Genomic DNA, 22,235 nt, shown 5'->3' with positions numbered 1-22,235 from the left:
TGTAAAATTCCACAACAGAACACAGAGGAGAGGGAGATGTGTGTATAGCAGCTACATTAGGGTGGTGGGTCTGTAGGGAGAGAAGGGAATACGAGAGAGGGGGCAACTGTGCTGAGGTAAGAAAACCAAATGGAAGAGTCTTCAGAGGGGGAAAACAATAAATTCATGGAAAGCCTTCGAAGAAGAGGGAACTCTTAAAGAGATCAGCCAGCAAGAAGCCCCTGAAGGACATAAGCTATTTTCCACTAGTGCTGAGCCACAGTCACCACCCATCCATTAACCCCAGTCACCACCCATCCATGCACCCCGCTGACACAGAAGGACCAAATGACAACACCATCCAGACATGTCATCAGGAAAGACCTTGAATCTTTCAGGCTGTATTTGGACAAAAGGATATAGAATGATATGCAAAAATTTTTAATGCAAAATATAAATATAATGTTTGTATGTAGATAAATGGGTATATGCATACTTATTTGCCTAGTGAAACTAAACCTTGGCTGGGTGCAGATATTTGACAAGATCCCTTCTAATCCTAGCTATTTAAGCTCTCCGAGGTTAAAGATTATTCACTGTTTAACACTGTTTTACTGTGACAAAGCCCTCATCCTGTGTGTACTTTACTTGGATTAAAAGAAGAATGAAGTAGTTTCTTAAAAAAAAGAAATCTTAGAAGTCCATTTCAGGTCTGCCTTCAGTTGACTATGGTGTAAGTCTTTTAATCTTCATGAAATTCATCCAAGGACTAGCCAGAATCTAAATAAGCCAAAGCACAAACTCTGCGTCAAATCTCCTCACAGTCCTTATGGCTGGCACTGGTCCATCTTGCTCCCATGGATGTGATGAAAAGCATCCGTCGGTGGTGCCTATGGAAGGCAGAACTGGGCTCCTAGATGTGCAGCGCCCTGTTCCTTCTTCCCTCCCAGCGAAGGCAGCACTTGGAGACAGCTCGGTCTTATGCAAAGTGAGTCCTGCCTTAAGCTACACTTAGAGACAAGAGTTGGAACTTTCATTTCTGTTCCTTTTCATCTTCCCAGCAAAACCATACCCATGCAGCTGCAGGATCCTGGCATACCCCTCAAAGGCGTAAGCTCTGCCCTGTGACAGCTGTTGTGCAGTGAATGGTTATCAGTGTCCAACAAGACCCTCAAAGAGAGGTCAGTGGAACCCACGTCAAGCCCAGCAGTTGCCCATTTCTCCCCACTCCTTCCATCTGGGTACCCGCTGACACAGCTCTGCCAAATAGCCCTGCATCTGTGTCAAACCACACAGGATCTAAGGGACACAGAAGGCTTTTGTGCTGCAAGTCCTAAGTTGTTGGGCATAAGACAAGGGGAACCCATGACATCATAGATGAATTTAAGTTCAAGGGAATGAGTTAGTAGCCACACTGTGTTTTCAGTACAACGATGGTGTTGTCTCCACACTCAGTCCCACATGTACCTCATTCTAAAATGTTTACCAAGGAGCTGGCATTTTCTCACCCCATGACCTTTTTGAAAGAACCCAAGAGAAAAATATCTTAAAGCACATGGGTTAAAGCAACCCAACAAAGAGGTCCAAGACTTTCCAGAAGTCTGATTAGAACCATAGAAGAGAGTGGTTATCAGAAAACCTATTTAAAGTAAACAGCCTCCATTACTGAGAAGCAGAGCAGACAATGGAATGAACCCAAGACACACAGGGCTCCAGAGTGCAGAGGGAAAGTGGCCCATGCACTGCTGCCTCCTGGCCTGTCAATCAAAGTCCTCTTCCTCGAGGAAGAAGATTCTTAAGGGCCAAACAGGATGGAAAGCAGTATTACCCAACCACATACAATCAAAGCAACAGGGTTGCAATAGTTCATTTCCCCCAAACAGTGTATAAACTTATTTGGGTAAAGTGGAGAGTTTGGACTTCAGTGTCTTTACAAGAGTGTGATTCATCTGCCTCTGCTTAGGGATGGCTGGGCTCACAGAGGGTGCTTCCATACTTGTCTCGATTTCCTTTTAATTTCTCTCTACTGGTAACACCCCCCCCCCCCCGCAGAACACATTTTATTTAAGACTCAGAAGCAATTGGGTCCTCTGCAAGAACATCAAGCTCTCTTAAGCACCAAGTCTCCTCATCCCCAGGGTTAAATGTCGATATCACTTTCAGGACTGAGTCAAAGCTTACAATGATAGTTAGAAATAAAATTCCATCTAAATTCAGCCATAACATTTTTTTTAAAGACTGAAGATGTTTAGATCCTTTAAAAAAAAAAAAAAAACAAAAACCTGCAGAACAAATGTAACTTGATCTCTTTAGTCTCTGTGTTTTCGTGACATCACTCTAACGTGAGAGACAGACGCCTTGTCTCATCCTCTGGCTCAAGCTAAGATGAGTTTCCAGTGCTTTGACAAACATGCCAAACACGAACCTGATGATGTCATGGTACATTTTTCTAGAAAGTTCTTTGCCAATAATATTTCTTTACATCTTCATGGCATGCTGGGCGGCACATGCATGTTTTTCATATTGGATATGTAAAATATTCAAACGTCGTAACAGTTCTGTTTTTTTGCAACACGGTCTCATGTACCCCAGGCTGTCCTCAAACTCACGTAGCTGAGAAGTGGCACCTGGAACTCTTGACCTTCTTGGTTCAACCTTCAGAGTGTGAGTAGTGGAGTGGGAGATAGGAGGGTGGGGGTGGGGAGTGGGGGCTTCAGGGGTTTTTGGAAGGTGGGGTGGGGGTATGGAGGTGAGAGTTGGGGGATGAGGGGTGGAGGTGGGAGGTTCAGGGGGGTTGGAAAAATGGGGGGGTTGGGGTGGAGAGTGAGGGTTGCAGAGTTGCACTACCACACCCAGCTTTAAGCAGTGCTGACTATCAAATGCAAGGCTTTTTCAAGTTGACTCTACCACTTGAGCTACGTGCCTTGCGCTCTTTTAAAAGGTTAATGCTTATGCTAATGTATTCCCTAGTTAATTTCACTGCTCTCATCGGAATGCAACCTTTCCATCTGGTCTTGGTTGCCCTATCAACAATGCAGCCTGTTCCTCTGTATACTCCTTACAGCTGGAGCATAAGCTGTGCTTCCCTGGCTTGTATAGCAGATGACTGTCCCCGGCCGGTGGCACTATTTTGGGAGGTTATAAAAACTTTCTGAGTTGGGCCCACTTTGGAGAAAAAGACCACAGGTGGGGGTGGGGCATACATTTGAAGGTCAGACCTATTCCCAGGTCTCTGTCTGACTTTCTCCGCCCTGTCCACCAGAGGTGAGCAGTCTCATCTTCCAAATGCTGAGGCTGCTCAGAAACAATCAGTGCAGCAACTAGGAATGGAAATGTCAGCATCATGAACTAAAACTGGCCTCTCAAAGTTTGCAAAGGTAACTCACTCGAGGCTGAAGGTAGTCATCCCTGGGTATAGCTTTGCTCTCTTCAAGAGAGATTTACCTAGAGCTGAGCAGATAGTTTGGCCAGTAATGAATTTGTTGTGGACTCTGAGTTTAGATTCTTTTAATATCTATGTTAAAAAAAAATACTGGGTGATGTGTCCTCAGTAACCCTGTTGCTGAGGAAACAGGATAGAAGGGCCTCTGAGGGTCACTAGCCGAATTGGTAAGCTCAAGATTTAGTGAAAAATGTTGCCTTAAAAATGTAAGGTGGAGAGTCACTAAGAAAGGCACTTGAATCCCCAGGCAATGGACAAAGGGACAACTTGGTGGAGGTGGTGTTCTATCAGTCAGGGGCAGAGCAGATGGCAGTCCTTTGTTCATCCTAGCTTGATGCCTGGCTTGGTGACCAGAGCTGTTTTGTGACTAGGACTGATGAAAATCAAATCAAATCCAAGCAGCACAGCCCAGGAAGAGGAAGGAAGACCTATGGACTGCCCTTCCACCCACAAAACTGCCCTCCAGTGCACAGTACGGGCGGACAGTGACATCTGCCTGCCAACACACAACACTGTCTGTAGGCATGTCATGCAGGGCCTGACAGCCATGTGGCAGCCGCATCACCCGGGGCCATGGTGAGGTTCCAGCCTGAGCTGCCACTGAGGGCCATTTTGAGTCTGTGGCTGTGCAGTGGCAGGGGTCCGTGTCGGTGTCCATGGCTCATATTTCCGCTAGAGAACGTGAGGGTATCCCTGGTTGAGGCAGCTCCTGGGACCACCCGGATGTCCGGGGGCTGTGCGGAAACTGACCCCACCCCTCACGGAAGGAAGTGCTCTGGAGACCTGGCAGCATGCGGGAGAGTAGGACCTGCATGTCATTCAGGCATCACAGTAGAGCTGTCTTTAATGGCTGGGGTGTGGGAAAACTGACCCCATTGCTTGTTTGCCCTCTGCCAGGGAAGTGGGAGTGGGTTCAGGGAGGGTAATGTTTTTCACCCCAACTGGTCCCTTGCCATCTGCAGTAGTCTAGTTGGAAACCTGACCCTGAGGGCATGACAGCTGGAAAGCAATCCCTGCTCCTCGATGGCTATAGTACTTAGGGGAGTGGGCCCTGCACTTTGCCTGGGCTATACAGAGGAGTGGGACCTGAAGGCAAAGGTGTGGGTGAGCCAGCCCTGAGGGTGTGAGAGCAAGAGAGCTGGCCCAGCCCCTCACAGGCTTCCACATTTGGGAGATTAGGCCCCTTGCCTTGACTGGGTAACACAGAGCAGCTGGAGTTGGAGGCACAGATAAGATGTCCTTGAGAGTTTAAGAGCTGGAGAGCTGACCCTGCCTCTCATTGCTGGCTGCATTGGGTGGCCCAGCCAGATGAGTGCTGGGGAACTCGCTTTGGTGGTTCAGATAAGGGAAAAGCAGGTGGGCTGACCACCTCTGCTTCTACCCAGGCCTAGATCCAGGGATCTGAGTTGGCCCATCCCCAAATATATCATCTGCAAATGGTTAGGACGGGTGAAAGAGCCAGTCCCGCTGTTCCAAAACTGCAGGATCTCTGTGACACAGGGCAACAACAAGACAATCTCAAGGAATCCTAAGGAGGATCTAATATTGGTGATGTCCCAGAAGCCAGAGATCTCAAACTAGACCAATGACTCATCACAATGAATGTTTGCAAGTGAAGGTGTGTGGACAGAGGGATGTACTGTGGGGGACAATGTGACACACCACAGCTTCCATGATAGAATGGTTTCTATGCTTTGTTTTGTTTGTTTTTTATTTTGTGGGACATTGCAGGCACAAAGGATGGATATGTGGGGATGGGGGATGTGTGGGAATGGAGTGCATAATGTGGAACCCTCAAAGAATCAATTAAAAAGTTTAAAAAACAAAGACAGGCACTTGATATCACCAACATACAACGTACACAAATGTACACACACAAACACACATACACACACACACACACATACACAGAAACATACATGATATATAAATCTTCCTGGGGCTGATGTTTTCCACCCATTATCTGACAAGCTTACAGACAAAAATGATGGAGTACCTGGTCCCTATTGTCTATTCTAAATGCTAAAGTTTTATTGCCAAGCTGTGTGTTTGGCCTGTTAAACTCTGCCTGTTTCCTCCTGCAGATTTTTGATGTTTGACTCTTCAACTGGCCTTTGTCCCATTCCACTTTTCCCTAGGTATTGAGTTCTTATGATTCCTGGTTCCTCTGCCTTCAGACCCATGCTTGGGTTTTCACACTACATGCTCAGGATTCAGAATGCAGGGACCATAAAAGAGAAGAACACAGAGAGGTTGAGAAAAAAAACATACTCAATGTAGAATTGTTGGACTATTGTGTAATACATCAACACAGTTTGCCAAAGACTTAGATTATATATCCAGGAAGCACTTAGAGGAAGTAGATCTTTCATCTGCCAGGCAAGGAGAATGTTCCCAACCATTTTCCCATGCTCTTAAAGTCACCACAGAGTTGAACAAGTGAGACTTTTACTGGAGGAAAGAGGCCACAAAGCCAGGTGAAGTGTTACTGGAAGTTAAATAGTTTTGTTAATTACTCTTTCTCGTCTTCCTTATTTATTCTGGAAGAGTAAATTCAGAATAGGAAACGCAAAGGTTTGCTCAGATATATGGATGGGGAGGGGGCAAACTAAAGTCTTATAGTTATGAGCCCCTGGCTTAGTTGCCTGGGGATGGATATTAGTTATTCTCTGTTGTGTCAAAATACCGAACATAGGAAAACTAAGAATTTTTTTTAAGCTCACAACTTGAGAGTATCATCCACTCTGGCCAGAAAGAGGTGGTAGAGAAAGCAGATGTTCCAGCTGTGGTAACAGGAGCAGGAGGAGCTGGGCATCTGGGGCCCACAATCAAGAAACAAAGATAGATGTTGATATTCAGTTTTCTTTCTTTTTATTCATTGTGTGGGACCTACATTCAGAATGGTCTTGTGGCCTTGGGCATAAGACATGCATATAGAATGCATACATACATTCATACAGACAACTCACTCATACTCATAAAATAAAAAAAGAAATATTTTACATTCTTAATGGGCCTTCAAGCTACAGATAAGCCTCTCTGGAAATATTCTCTCTCTCTCTCTCTCTCTCTCTCTCTCTCTCTCTCTCTCTCTCTCTCTCTCTCTCTCTCTCACACACACACACACACACACACACACACACACACACACACTCTCAGAGGTGTGTCTCCCAGGTGGCTCTGAACCCCAGTCTAGCACACAGTGAAGATTAACCATGACAAAAGGAAACCAGTAGTGCAGGCTACCCACTGGCATGAGTTTCAGATAGTGTAGCAAGATAGGCCTCACACAGAAACCCGATCTGGTGGACAAGATGAAAACGGGTGAATAACTCAGTTTCACACTTCATCTGGACCCTAGAGCTTCATTTCCTTCATGGCCCACCAGGTCTCATTTTATCTTCTGGGCATTTCCCTCAGTCTCACAACTTCATGAAGCTTTCCCAGTGTCCTTATGAGCATCCCAGACTCCTCAGTCTCTATAGCTTCCTGCTGTCTCCACCAGAGACAGAGCACAAGAGACCTATGACTATTGTCATAGCTTGATTGCCAGTTTGAGGCATTATCTGGAGACTGTGAGGACCCTTAGAGCTAGGGCCTGGAAGGTGAGTGTAGAAGACAGGGGCTGACCTCTGAGGGTTACAGCCTCCTTGGCCTGATATTTGGCACCCTGATTTGCTTCTATGAGCAAGGTTTAGCCATATGCTCCCCACGAGCTCCACTATGTCTTCCCTGCTATGATGGACTGAAACCACTTGAAACTGTGAGCCCAAATCAGCCGCTCCTCCTTTTCATTGCACATTCAGGCATTTGTCCCTGCAATACAGAGGTAACTAATGCCCCAGGCTTTTTATCTGCCCACCTTGTACTCATAGCCTTGCAGAATAGAAGAGAGGACTGATGGTCAGCTGGTGTATATTTGGTAGTCGGACCCTACATCTATGAGTTAAGCATTTGCCAGGGGACTATGCAATGGACTGGATTTTTGTGCATCTGGCCCTCATTCTTACATTATGACCACATCAAAGCAAAAATGAGATTTCTAAAAAATCAAAGAAACACAGTATCTAACTTGGTGATTACATGACTATTCTCTCCTTTTATCTCAATTCAGACTAAGGGTCAGTTCAGTGGTGTTCTTGGATGTTAAGAATGCCAAATGCCAAATGTTCATTGAGAAGAGGCAGGGTTTGGCTTTCACAGAAGCAGATCTGCTTGAGCCAGACCCAAGAATTTGCCCAGAAATTATGAAGTCATACACAGCTGTTCTAGGTCCACGATTTTGCCATCCCTGGATCTTTGTATGCATGTGTATTACATATGTGTGCCTGTGTAAGTGTGTGCACATGTGCGTGTGCTACACATGCAAGTGTGTGCGTGTTCATGAATGTATAGGCCAGAGGTCAACACAATCATGTTTTTGGGTTCCTCAATCACTATCTACCTTATTTTTAAAGACAGGTTCAGTTTGTGAGCCTGAAGCTCTCCAATTCAGTTAAGCTGGCTGGCTAGTGAGCTCCGGTGATCCACTTCTCCCCAGCACTGAGTTACAGACATGATTAGTCATACCCAGATTTTTGCATGGGTGCTTGGGAGCCAGGTTCAGGCCCTCTTGCTTGAATGATAAGCACTTTACCAGCTGAGCCATCTCCCCAGACCCTTTCCTTGCTCTTTAGCCTCAAGACACATAACTACTCTATAGAAAACCCCAAACTTCTCTCTAGTGTGTCTACACAATACTATACACAACAGACAATATTAATCAGGTGTCATTCTACAATTTGTATGAGAGATTGGGTTCTACTGGGGGTGGTCAGATAAATGTACACGACCGGTTCCATAATGAAGATGGTATGATTCAAAAATTGATCAGCAGCACTGAACATAACTGCCAATGGGTAGAAAAGGCTTTCATTAATGTGCTACATTTCATCTCTGAAAAAAAATCTTTTTATCCATTCTAGAAGTATTCATCCCATGGACAACATCCCTTTTCTCCGTATACCTTGCCTCTTCCTGTTTCCTCTGTCATGAGGCCTAGACTTGTAGGTTGATGTCTCTATGCAGGTGAGGGCTGGAAATAGTTAGGTCAAGGTGATACATGATTGGATGGTAGAAAATGGGCGGGGACAAAGTTTTGGTAAGTTGGGAGTGAAGGAGGAGAGGATGGAGATGGAGATGGTAGAGGAGGATGGTGCAGATCAAGGTGAACTAGATCGATTTTATCTTGTGTAGGTGGGCGGCTTATATCTTCATAAATTGGCAGTGAATTTGTTGTTTGGAGGTATTGTAGGTTGAGAATTTTACAAATAAATCTGTTTGATAAATTATTGATTATTGAGTCATGATTTTACCAGGCTGTGGAGGACAGTGTGGGGAAAAAATGGCTGAGAGGATCCAGCTCTGTTTCTCACACAGAGTGAGGACACCCGGAGCCCTGCAGTGGAACAAGATGTGTGTATGTGCGCCAGGTGTGATAACTGCCCACCCAAGGGACCTCACAGAGAGACCGTGTGGCAGAGTAGCAGCCATGTCCACATGTGCCATGTGGCCCTAATGGTGCTGGCACTAGCATGGGATAAAAAATTACCACATTTTAAAATTACTGTAACCTAGACTCTTTTTCTTCCTAAAGGGATCTCATCCATTCTTCAGCTACTTTGGAGATTTCCCAAGTGTACATCTCCAGGCTTGTATTTCCTCAGTCTGTTGGAAATACCTCATGACATTCTTAATTATAGAGTACTCACTCCCCTTTCAGTTTCCATGCTCATACATATGTTTCTAACATCTGTGGCATCTCCTTTCACTCTTCTGTTGTGCAGTATCTGGTTTTAGGAGACCGAGGAAGTATATCTGAGAGGACCTCCCAAGAGGGATTTACCTGAGAGGAAACTGCAACATAGACTAATGTCTTCCCAGAAGCTTCTGCTAAGAATTTCTGGGTTGTCACAGGCTCAGAAGGAAGGCCTTTATATATGTTGTTGGAGAGTTTCTTGATCACTTGACTTCATAGTTTGATCACCAGCCCAGATATCTTCAGGACTATTTTACTTTAAACTCATGGTTAAGAATAAAGTCTTTCTTGCCAATTCCAAGCAGGCCTGTGGACTAGAAAGCCTAATCCCCATTTGTGGTCTCACATTAGTGGGTAGACATTTTTCATGTAATGGGGAGGTCTGGTCCCTTAAAGGAGTAAACTCTGCACAAGATCTCAAGCTCAACTCTCCATCTCAGAAGGCCCAAGGTCTCATCTGTTGTTCCCACCTTGGACTGTGAGACTAAGACCCCTGTGAGGGAACAGCACTTAACTTAGATGCTCTCTGCTTGCTTTTCAGAGATCCTTCCTTCTCTCTCTCCCCATTTTCATCTCCCTGTCTTCCATTTTAAAACAGGATCTCACTTTAAAACTGGCCTACAACTTACTATGTAGCTCGCAGCAAGCCGCCTGCCTCAGCCTCCAAAGTGCTAGGATTATAAATGTGAACCACCATGTCCAGCTTTTCAGTGTTAGAGTCTATGGTGTAGTTTGCTTGTTTGGCAGCTCAACTATACACTTGAAGCTCTTGTTCTGATTTGACTTTCTTCACAAACGTTCATGTCAGGAATGTTTCCATAACTCCCAAACTATCACCTGACCCTTCCAACGGCCACACATTCATTTCTTGTTTCCAGCCTTTCTTTGTGTTTTTCCTCAAGCAAACACATTCCTGTTCTGCCAAGAAAACTGCATCCAAGGACTTCTTCTGACCCTCCTCTGTCATTAATTTTTTTGCTACTCAGCTCTTCCTTATCCCCAGGATTCTTTCACTATCTACATGACAACGGCATGAGTTTGAATAGTGTGAGAGTTCTCCGCCTTTCTCTTCCCCAGCAAAAATGCTAATGTACTCTATTAATGTGGCTTACAGTGGGGGATATTCTTTCTTGAATCAGCTTGCTCTCTCATCTCCACAGTTCAGCTATTGTCCTGCCTTCTGTCATAAAGCAAGCTGACAAACGCAGCTTCATATAGAAAAGGTGTATTCTGTCTCACGGTCAACGATGGGGCAGCTGGGGCAGCTGCAGAAACAGGAAGCGACTGCTCACCAAGAATCCATTCGCAGACCCTGGAGAGTAACCAACATGTGCGCGGTACACGGCTCACTTCTTGTTTTACGCAGGATGCCCCCCCCCCCCGCCCGAGGAAAGGCCAAACCCACAATGAAGATGGGTCTTCCCACGTCAATTAACATGTAATCAAGATAATTTTACATAGACATGCCCAGAGTCCCATTTCTCAGACTTCAGTCTCACAATTCCATTGTGTTGAATGTTAACACTAAGTTTATCGCTCCCCGTTGTTGTGGCTGCTGCCGGTCTGCCTGCACTAAATAACTTTCAAGAAACCTTCTAAACTCAGTTATGCCATCCCCTCAGCATTCCTGTCCCCCACCACCCCACACACTCTCCTGTCATCCTTAAGAACTGGTCCCCTTCCTGTGGTACAATTACCAAAGCTTCCATCTCTGTTGTTGAGGACTTCGAGTGGTGATTTTGTCTTATTCTCTATTCCTTTTGGCTTCTTGTGAGAAAAGACTCCTGGCTATCTCTGTAACCCCTGTGCTCAAACCCCACTGACAGCACACAGTCGGATGTTTGTTTCATTCCTGGAGAATCTGAGTCTGGGGTCAAAGCCAAGATGGAGACCCTGGGGAGAGGGGAGTCAGGTGTCCTGAACAAGAGAAGGGGATGGCTGTACTCTGTCAGATCTGAGGAATTTACTTCCTTGTAGTTTTAATCACCCAGCCAAGGCCAGGAAGCCTTGACAAAGATTTCCGACACCAGGACAAGCATTTTTAGACTTACTATCTCATCTAATTCTCTGGCTTACCGTGTTTATCTCTCTGTTACCTACAGTGGTTTCCTTTCAGCCCCTCTATAGCCCCTTTGTAGAAAATCTTTGCCAATCCCAGCTGGAGAGTGGGGGGGGGGGCAGTTTTCAGGAAGCAGGATGAGAGAAACCTGGCTTTTCCATTAGCCGCTGGTGCCATGATTTCTGGTGCTGACAAACGGCAGTCAGTCGGGGCGGCTGAGGGGACAATGCCTGTGCTCCACTTTACAAGCGTTCTTTGTGTGGCAGCCAGAGTCTGTGTTCAGAGATGCTCTACATTTCGAAGCATGACCTCATTTTGGTAAATCTTCAGGGCCTCCGAAACAAATTGTTAAATGGGTAGCTCCAAGTTATTGAACGTTTGCTGTGTTATGGCAGGGTGGGCTGGAAGGTGTAGGTGTGTGCTGCCTCCTGGGTGACTTAAGCTCTAATGTGGTGACCCACGTGGTCAAAGGAGAGAGACAATTTCTCCAGCATGATGTTATCTGACCTGCCCTTCAGTGTTATGGTGTATACACACTTCCAGACAATCACATTCCCACTGAATAACTGAGAATTTACTATTTATGATGTCAATATGAGAGAACATTTTTTTCCCTTGAAACTACAGATCTTGGGGCTTGGGAATGGCCCAAGGGAAGTATTTTGACCTCTTTTCAATACTTCATAGCTTGGCTCAGATAGACAGTCACACACACACACACACACACACACACACACACACATTTTTTTTTATCTTCTGTATCCTGCCCCAGGTCCTAGATTATTTTGTAATGTATTTCTGAAACATGCATACATTGGTAGCCAAGACAGCTATGTAAGAGGAACATAATGAAATGACCCCAGCCACATGTGGGTTAGTCATTGCACTAGGTGATAAGTCAACAAACTGGGACTCACAGAAGAACCCAGATTTCAGTCTGTGCTGAGAAAAAAAGTTGTATTAGAACATGACACCCCTACTTCTTTGCATGGAACCTGTGGCTCTTCTGGAAGAACAGTAGTAGAGTTGCTGGACTGGAGGTGTAGCTCACTGGTATAGTGCTTAGCTAGCATTCGTGAAGTCTTGGGTTCAAACCCCAGCACCACATAAACAAACAAGCCGGCATAAACAGTGGTGATGGGTAGTTGCAATGACTTCTGGAAGTGCAGAGGCAGCTCAGAGATGAAAAGAGCTGGCTGTTCCTGCAGAAGTTGGAAGTGTGGGTCTCAGCACTCACACTACCTCACAGTAACCTGTAACTCAGTTCCAGGGGAATGATTTCCTCTTCCGGTCTCTTTGGATACCTGACATGCCTGTGATGTACATACATACATAATTCAAGCAACCACTCATACAAATGACATATAAATATATTACTTTGATGTTAATAACCTGCCTGAGGTTATCTATTTACTCCTTTCTGGGAAGTTCGCAGATCCCTCGAAACCAGAAAAAAGGAAGTGAGGCTCTTTAGTTATATTCTGGGGTCGGTGGAATTCTTCCATCAGGGACGCTGACAGTGCTGTCTAATATCTAAACAGACACTCAGGATACCCAGTACTTTATACTAATTTTCCTCTGTGTGATTCATATAGTCTTTGCCTACTAGCCCCTCCCAGTTTTTAGGCATACTCTCATTGGTGTGCTTGTGACACACCTTCCTGAGAGTCGTCCCTTATTCTGGACGCTTTATCCTCCTAAGCACACAAGTCTGATGAGATCCTTTACATTCCATGGCTCATTTCCGTCTCACCTCTCCCAGTCATTGGACCAGTGCACACGACCTCCCTTTATCCCTTGATCCCCATCACTTAAAAGCTACACCATGTATACCCTGGTATCTTCTAGAATCTTCCCTTCCAAAATGTGGCAGGCTCACCGGATCATGAAGACCGCGTGCTAGATGTTTTGGACATTGTTGGGCTTCTCAGTCACGTCCTCGCTTAGCACTTCTGTGGTCTACACGCTCAGGTTCAAACCATCCAAGCAAATCTTATGAAAGGGGAAGAAATGCACAGCCCTGCTTACACCCAGGGTGTGCGTCATGTTAAACATCAGTAAGTCACTTAGTCATTCTGTGCACCAGAGCAGAATCACTTCGTTGGCTTTTTTGGAGCACCCAGCTACAGCCTGGAGCCTCGGGGCGGGGATCTCTGTGTCTACACCTGCACCACACAGCTTTCTCCAACACAGTGTGGGTCCACAAGAGCAGGTGGAGACTCATGAACCAGGGGTGGCTTCCTGACTCATGTTACCTTGAGGAACTTAAGAGCAGGCTTGGGGTCAATTTGAATACTAACTTTCTTCTCTTAACTTTGTGTATTTCAGACTACTGATGTCATGTTCCTGCCCATCGGCCATGTCCTAGATAAAAAAGAGGCGACAATATCTATTTCTTCATTGGATTGCCAAATACTTAAACAGTATTATACAAAGTAATGCCGGGGAGATGGCTCAGTCAGTATGTGCTTGCCCCGCAGGCCTGAGGACTTGAGTTCAGATCCCTAACACTCACATTTAAAAGCTTGGCATAGACGTACATGCCTGCAAGTCAGGCTGAGAGACGGAAGCGGGGAGAGCACCAGAGCTTGCTATCCAGCCATGCCAGCCTCATGGCAAATGCAGAGCTCCATGAAAAATTTTATCTCACAAAGTGTGACGGAAAATGATTGGAAAAGCCATCTAACATTGATTTCTGGTCTCCACACGCACATGTATATGAGCACCTGCATACATATGTGCATACAAACTCACACATATGTAAGTACATGAAAGTATACTTTGAAAAAGTGTACTTTAAACCTATATGTGTGTGTGTGTGTGTGTATTAAAGGTATATTTAAAGGATTATTAATTAATCAGTAGTATCCAATGTACCTTTAAAAATACAAATTAAGAAAAAAGAAGTGGTTTGCAGCCCGATAGGAAAAACAACAACATCAACCAACCAGACTCTCTCCCCGCAGAACCACCAACCAAAGAGTACACGTGGATGGACCCATGGCTCCCACTGCATGTGTAGCAGAGGACAGCCTTGTAGGGCGTCAGTGGGAGGAGAGGCCCTTGGTCCTGTGAAGGCTCCATTCCCCAGTGTAGACAAATGCCAGGGCAGGGAGGCAGGAGGAAGTGGGTGGGTGAGTGGGGGAACACCCTCATCGAAGGGGGGGAGGGGGAGACGAATGGAATAGGGAGTTTCTGGAGGAAAAACCGGGAAAGGGGATAACACGTAAATAAAAAAATTCAATTAAAAAAGAGAAGAAAAAGAAAGAAAGAAAAAACAACACAAGGGAAGGCCACACGTACGTCATGGTACAGGAGACACCCAGAAGCCTGAGATCCTGTGGCCTACCTGCAGGGGAGCTACTACAGTTACAAAGAGTGTAGTGGACAGATGGGAGAGGAAAAGAAGCGGAACAGTTTGAGGCATATGAGGAGTGGGACTAGAGACTCACGGGTAGAGAGAAGCCTGTGGAAGGTGGTCTGCCCTGCCACCTAAGGCCACGGTCAAGTCCTGCCCCTGCTGCCACTCCATGCTGCAGCAGAAGTCTCTGTCAATTTCCATAGCTCACAGTACTACCACATACCACGTGGACATCCGTGGTCTGCGCTGCCACCTGGGACCGTGTAGATGTCCCAGGACTGTGCAGAGCTGTCCCACCCCTCACTGGCTGTCACAGTCTGGAGAGCCGGCACCACCTTTCAATGGTCGCAGAACTTGAGGTGCTCCCCAAGCCTCTGCTGAGGTGCAGCACAGTAGAGCTGGCCCAGGGGGCATGATACAGGAGGGCCGACCCTGCTCTTGTCAGCTGCAGCTGGGTGAGCTGGCCAGGGCCCTTCTGGGGAGCTCGCCCTGCTGGCGCCCGAGCAGGGGAGCAGGCAGGCTGACCAGCTCAGCTCCCACCCAGGCGCGGATCCAGGGCGTCGAGTTGGCCCACTTCAAAATCTACCTCATCTGTGAACTGTTGGAGTGTGTGAAAGGGCCAGTGCGGCAGATCCAAAGCTGCAGGTTCCCCATGACACAGGGCAACCACGGGATATCGGATAGAGTCCTTGTGAGGATCCATTATTGGCGATGTAGCAAAAGCCAGAGGCCTCAGAACAGGCCAATGCCTCCTCACAATGAACATTTGCAAGTCAAAGGATAAAAGGTCCTCTGTGGTTCACACCGTGACACACTGGAGCTGCCACAGAGAGACCTGTTCTATGCTTCCTTTTCTTTTGCTTTGCTTTTAAAAATAAAAGTCTTGTTTATTTTATTTTCTACTGGGAGGGATGCTGTAAGGTTAGAGGGCGAATACGAAGGGATGGGGGATGATTGGGATTAGGGTACACGATATAAAACTCTAAGAATCAATTAAAAGTTAAAAAATAATAAAGTTCACGAATATGGCCAAAAAAACAAACCAAAACAACAACAACAACACAAGCTAAATCTGGTGTTCTTGTGTGAAAGCTGGGAATACTTAGAACCAAGATGTCCCCAAGCCCGTAGAGCTTCCAGACTCTTTACCTAGAAGGTGGCGTAGGAAAACATACAACTAACTCCTGGAAGAGACTGTGTGAAGCTTAGTCTATGATACCCTGTTCTAGAGCCAAGTCACGCCTGTAATTCACACTTTCCCTCATTTCAAGGCGGGAATGGTACACAAGGGATGCCAAGTTAATGAGAGGATGGAAGACTACCATCTTTCCAAGCCCCTGGGAACCCAAAGCTGGCACAGAGTGACATGCAGATTGGGAACAAATGTCAAGGCCATCCCAAGATGAGAAACGGCTGGGAAACGACCATTCTTCACAGGATTTGTCAAAGAGATCGGAGAGACTGATGATGCAGGAAGAAGCAATCGATCTAGTCATACCGATTAGAGGGCTGGAGAGATGGCCCAGTGGGTAAGGCGCTCATGGCAGGAGTGTGAGGAGCTGAGTTCTGATACCCAGAGCCCATAAAAGTCAGATGAAGTAGTGAGCCACCATGACACCAGTGTTCCCGTGGTGACATGTGAGGTAGAGACAAAAGAATCTCCAGAAGCTCACAGTCAGCTGCTAACCTGGCCATGCAGTGGAGGAACAGTAAACAGCCTTGTCTCTCTCACAACAGAAGGGAAGGACCAACAGGCAGGGTTGTGCTCTGATTTCCACACATGCCCCATAGCAATGCACCTGATTGTTCATTCATTGTTCTCTCTCTCTCTCTCTCTTTCTCTCTCTCTCTCTCTCTCTCTCTCTCTCTCTCTCTCTCTCTCTCTCTGTGTGTGTGTGTATGTGTGTGTGTGTGTGAAATGCACTAAGATAAAATGTAAAAATAATACTAATATACAAATTAGAAAAAAAAAATAGTCTTTGGCCAAGAAAACAATGTATTAATGTATTTTCTGAGAACTTTTATTAGTGTGTGTGTGAGTGAGTTGGGGGTAGGTAGGGATCAGAGGACAGCTCTCAGGAGTCAATTCTCTCCCTCCATGTAGGTCTCAGGAATTGGACTCAGTTCATCAGGCATGACAGCAAGTTCCTTCACCTGCAGAGCCATCTTGCCAGCCCACATAATGCGCTTAGTAGGCACAGCATCATCGCTAACGTTCCCTAAGACAGGCATGTTCACATAGACTCATGCCTTGGCCGCATAAGTTAACAAAGAAAGGCCCAGATCACATCATCTCTCTTCTCGTTATCCCTTTCAGCTCCCACCACATTGAGATTTATTTGTAAGTGTTGGTTGGGAAGCAGAAGTCTTTCTGGCCCAACACCAGGACCATCTCTCATCATATTCATCTGCAAAGCCTGATGGGAGACAAACAGCCAAGTATGTGCCAGCAGCCAGTGGAAGGCACCATCCCTGCTTCCAGAGCAGTGAAACCTTAGCATCCAGATGCACAGTTCCACTGGATTAGGAAAAGAACCAGAAACTTCTGGATGCATGCAAGTTTAGGACCTCATGGGTACAGACAAGTCCCTTACTCAGTCTATATTTGTTTTCAGGTCAAATGAACTTTACTGTGTGCGTGGGGACATTGTGTCTGCATGCACGTGTGTTCTCACATGGGTGTGGAGGCCAGAGTTCAGCATTGCATGTGTTCCTCATTTGTCCCCCCAACTTTATTTTTTTGAGACAGCCTTTTCCTGAACTGGGACCTCCCCAGTGCTGCCAGACTGTCTTGTCAGTTATCCACACAGATCTTCCTGTCTCTGCCTCCCTTCTGAGTGATTATTTAATCTCAAATTGGGGTTTTTCACCCCACTTTTGATTATTCAATTCCTAGTTAAATGACATGCAACTTTTATATTTATAATATGTCTCTAATCACTAGAGCGGGGCAGATATCTACCCTCTATGTCATTATGTCTGCTTCCACATTAATAACCCGGAGTTATAACTTGCTATGCTCCATCTGGGCTGCTCTTAACTACAACTGGCCAGTCCTCACGGCCATGTTTTCATGACTCACATACCCCATGGCAACTCTCCTCTCCCCACCTTTTTCTCCTTCCTCATAGTTTCCTGCCTCTGACCTCAAGCCGGGGACCCAAAAAGCCTCACCTATCTCTCTTCCGCCCAGCTATAGGCTGTAGCCAATCAGGGACAACTTTGGGGTGGCAAGATTACAAGGTCACTTGGATCTACGTGCAGGCCCCCTCATCCCTGAGAAAAATCAGGCCTTGGGGACCTGTATCTAGCATTAAAACACATGGCAAAGCACCAAACCTCAACCCTTCGTCAGTACTGACAGTACAGGTACATGCCACTGTTCCCAGCTTCTTTTCCATGGATGCTGGGAAGCCAATCCCAGATCCTCAATGCATGGCAGACAATCCTTAATCTTTCCAGTTCTTTATAAACTAAGTGTGTGTGTGTGTGTGTGTGTGTGTGTGTGTGTGTGCGCGCACGCGCACATGAACCCTTAGGTACACACGGTGCATGTATAGAGGTCAGAGGTCAACTTTTACGGGACAGACTCAGGTTGTCAGGTTTACATGGCCATGACCTTCATCAACTGAGTCAGATCTCCAGCCTCGAGTAACTATGAAATACCAACTATACTCTAAACCTGATAATAAGAACAGTAAAATTGTTCAAGCCCGTCAAAGTTTTGAGATGCTAAACATATGCAGAATGATTCATAACAAGATCCAAGTGGACCTGTGACAAATGTCTTCTATTGGCAAGCCTGTTGGCACGATATGAAAGCCTTGGGCTTGGGACAATTGTCTTTTCTACCAGTTCTGCAGCATCGTCTATGCGATTCCACCACCAGTCAGCTGAGCTCTTCACCTAGTGGTGTGGCCTTGGAGAAACCATGGATTGCTAAAATAGGAGTTGGCAAAACCACTCCAGCCAGCCGGGGGCCTTGCAAATTGCTCAGACATGTGTTTGGCTGTTCCAGGGTGGTTCTCCTGGAAAGAGGCCAGGATGCTGCTCAGAAGACAGTAGCATGCATGCCAAAGTGACAGTGACTAGCAAGGAATGAGATTTTAATGTCCATAAATGACAGAAGAGTAGCAATGGTCTTACACCAGTCATGGATTGCTCTTGAGAAAAGCCAGGAGACTCATGCCTTCCAGAGGGAAGACTTCAATTAAGTCTTAAGCTGAGAGATAGCATCGACCTTGCATCACCTCTCTTAGCAACACACTGTTGCTTGCATAGTGTTGTGACAGTTTTGTGTCTGGTCCTCAGGCTTCAGGGCAGACCTGGAACCAAAGCTGGAGCCTTCCAGTTACTGGCCAGGATTTTCACCTGGGCGAACCTTCCATTTTCCATCAGTGAAAACGGGACGGTGGTTAGATGGTTATGAAGACTAAACACGCCCATGTTACATAACTCATGGGATACACTTAGGATATGACTTACTGTGCTTTTAAGAGGTCTTTAAGTGGCTGGAGAGACACGAAAGCCTGTAACATGCTCACATGCAACTATAAGAACCTAAATTTCATACCCAGCACCAATGTTCAATGAGACACTCTGCATAAAAATAGTCAGGTGTGCAATAATTAAGGAGCCAAAGTCACCCTCCACCCCAAAGCACATGCACACAGGGGTATGTGCACGAATATGAGAGGGCCGTGCTAATTTTATCATTAAAGGTGAATTCAAGAGAGCCTTGCTTAGTTTTTCGTCTGTTTGTCTGTCTTTGTACAGTTCAGGCAGGATTTTGCTTTTCTGAAGATTATTTGCCAAGGTTTCTTCTTTTTTGTCTTATTTCTTTTTAGTTTTGTATACAGGGTTGTGCTCTGTAACACTGGCTGGCCTTGAACTCACAATTCCCCCCAGCTTCACACTGCCTACAGTGCTGGGTTTGCATGTGGACAGCAACCCTTCTTATCGTTAAGTATATCCTTGGCCACCACCTTGTCAGACGTGGAAGACCCAAGGTCCTGAAACTGGCTGGTCTTGGGGTCACTCAGGCACCCGAAGGTGAGCCCTTAGAGCAGTTTCAGATCATGGTCTGAATTGGGTGGCAACCGCAGACTGGCTGAGCATTTTTCCGCTTTGCTACTTCTTAATACTTTATTGAGAAACTAATGCAAAAATTAAACTTGTGGATATTAGTCAAAGTGTCCTTATAAATAGTTTATAAACTTTAGAGTTTAAAACTATGGAGATAAAACTACTGTTTCTTTCTATGTTGTTTTATGTGTTTGTTCTTGTTTTCCAATGAGCTCTCACATACCCCAGGCTGTCATGGAACCTCCTATGGAGTCAGGATGACCTTGAGCTTCTTGTCCTATACCTCCCGAGAGAGCTGGGATCACAGAAGTGCACCCCCACATCCAAGCTGCAGACTAGACCAGAGCTTTACGGATGCTAAGCTGCAAGACCTCTATGAATCCTGTCAATAGCTTTTTAAAAATTGTTAATATGGTTGTCTCCCTTTCCATAGCATTGGTGAATTTTTATTTCTCATGGACTGCCTTACATCCCTTGTTCCCTTTCTTATGTACGTTTGTTTCCTATTGGTCTGGGAAAGGCTCACTGTTTACAGATGATAAAGTTATCTTTTTCTGCATACAGCTTTCCAGCCATTTATTGTTTTTGTTTTTAATTTGTAGCACAAGTTTAAATTTTTCTTTTACCTGAAGTAATTGTTTTTCTTTTTTTGTAATTATGTTTATCTCTTTTATTCTTAAAAACTCGCCCTTGGCTATAAAACTAGTTAACAATGAACCTATTCTTTTTCCTAATGTGGCTCACTGATTGTCTTAGCATCTCAGTGCATGTAGAACAGTTTTACTGTCATAATTCAATTAAGTATTTCCAGGAGTAAATGCACATGAGTGCTTAGCTACCTTTCTTCACTCTTAGACAGTTCAGAATCCTCTAGAGAATGATGCTGCCCATAGTGGGGAGGGGCTTTTCCCACCCCAGTTAACAAATAACAGTCCCCTAGACCTGCCACCACAGGACAGCCTCACCCAGAGGAACCCTGACTCCCGTGCCATTCCCAGGTGAGTCTCGATGGTGACCAACTGACAATGAAAGCTAATTCTCACACCCGTGAACCCCCAAACTCATAGAGCATGGAAGGAAAAACCTTTAAGGAAGAACATTCAAGGAGCTATCATTCTAAAACCATAGAAACCCAAACTAAAGGGGAAAAATCACAAAACCAGACACCAATAAAGAGTCCCCCTGAAGAGAACAAAAGTTAAATTTTTACTGACTTTCAACTGCAACAATAAAAGTCAGCAGACAATTTAAATGTCCTCTAACAATCCCTCTGAACTTGGAAATGTGTGTGTTGGAAGAGGTGTAGATTTTGTTAAAACTATCCCTGAATTATTGAGACCGGAATGTTTTGCCCTGAGAACATGACAAAGCTCTTTCTAAGGGTTCCTTCTATTCCAGTGCTCACAAAGGAATCCTCACTGGACAGAATTGTTGTTAACATGGTACTGTTTTGGTTTGTTTCATTCTGTTTTACTTAGTTTTTCCATTGTTTTTAACCAGGTGTCACTACATAGCCCATGGTGTCCTGAAACTTGCCATGTACCAAAGGCTAGCCCTCAGACTGGTATTTCTTCTGTCTCAGTCTCATAAGTGTTTGCATTCCAAAGTGTGCCACCACAATCAACTGACTGTACAGCTGAGCGGTCCTCAGTGTGCTCCCATGTCACTCACACTATCCTCTCTGCCCGGTGTTTCTCTAGTGGGCCTTTTGCTTTCTTAAATTTATACTTTCTATCAGGGGCTTACATGAGTCAGCTTAAGGATGCCCATAGGAAAGAATAGCTAGGTGGTAAAACAGCATCCACCGGATGTCACTCACAAGGCAGACCACCCTCTCTGGCAAAAGCACGAGCAATGGCTGGGCAGGCAGCCGACTCACCTGCTGGAGTTTCGCTCCCACCATGGAGGCACTGATGTCAAGCACAAAGACCACATTCTTGGGTAGAGGAGGGAGGTTTTTGGGAGCAAAGTAGTGCACGAAGTAACCATTTAGAACCTGGTGGGGGAAGAATGGAGTAATTGAAGCAGCATTCAGAAAAAAAAAGAAGAAAATTAATAGAACAGTCTTTGGGAATGTCCAGAACAAAAAGATGGCATGAAACTGTCCAAGGCTACATTCCATTCTGAGAACAAAGTTATCTATAGTCTTGACCCCTCTATGACAATTAGTTGTTAATTAATACAACAAAGTAGAATCATCTATGTTAAATGTATCCATTATGGAATGGGATGGGCGTATAGCTCAGTGTAAAGTGCTTGCTGAGCATGTGTAGATCCCTGGGTTCAATGATACCTCAAAACTAATATAAAATGTATACATGGGTATATAGATACATAGACCATGACAAGACAGCTGCTCTAATTGTGCATCTTCCTCTGACCTTGCTCCCTAAATTCTTGCACTCTCTTTTTACTAAGCATCTCACATGGTGAGATATCAAGGTTGTCTGCATTCTCTGAGCACATTCACTCAGTTTAATATTCCCACCTTGTCTCTGGAGCAATACAACCT

At 45.4% G+C, this 22,235-nt stretch overlaps 1 protein-coding gene across 1 annotated transcript in view; it reads right to left on the bottom strand.

Moving 5' to 3' along the window:
* Positions 1-22,235, bottom strand: part of ITIH5 (inter-alpha-trypsin inhibitor heavy chain 5) — a 97,347-nt gene that overhangs the window by 29,396 nt on the left and 45,716 nt on the right. The window contains exon 7 of the mRNA XM_080918249.1: positions 21,603-21,719. Within this exon, the coding sequence (XP_080774375.1) occupies positions 21,603-21,719 (117 nt within the window). The remainder of the gene's footprint in view (positions 1-21,602; positions 21,720-22,235) is intronic.

Source organism: Micromys minutus (genome assembly GCF_963924665.1).
Source record: "Micromys minutus genome assembly, chromosome: 6".
Classification (NCBI taxonomy): Eukaryota; Metazoa; Chordata; class Mammalia; order Rodentia; family Muridae; genus Micromys; species Micromys minutus.
This window is presented reverse-complemented; position numbering and strand designations above follow the sequence as displayed.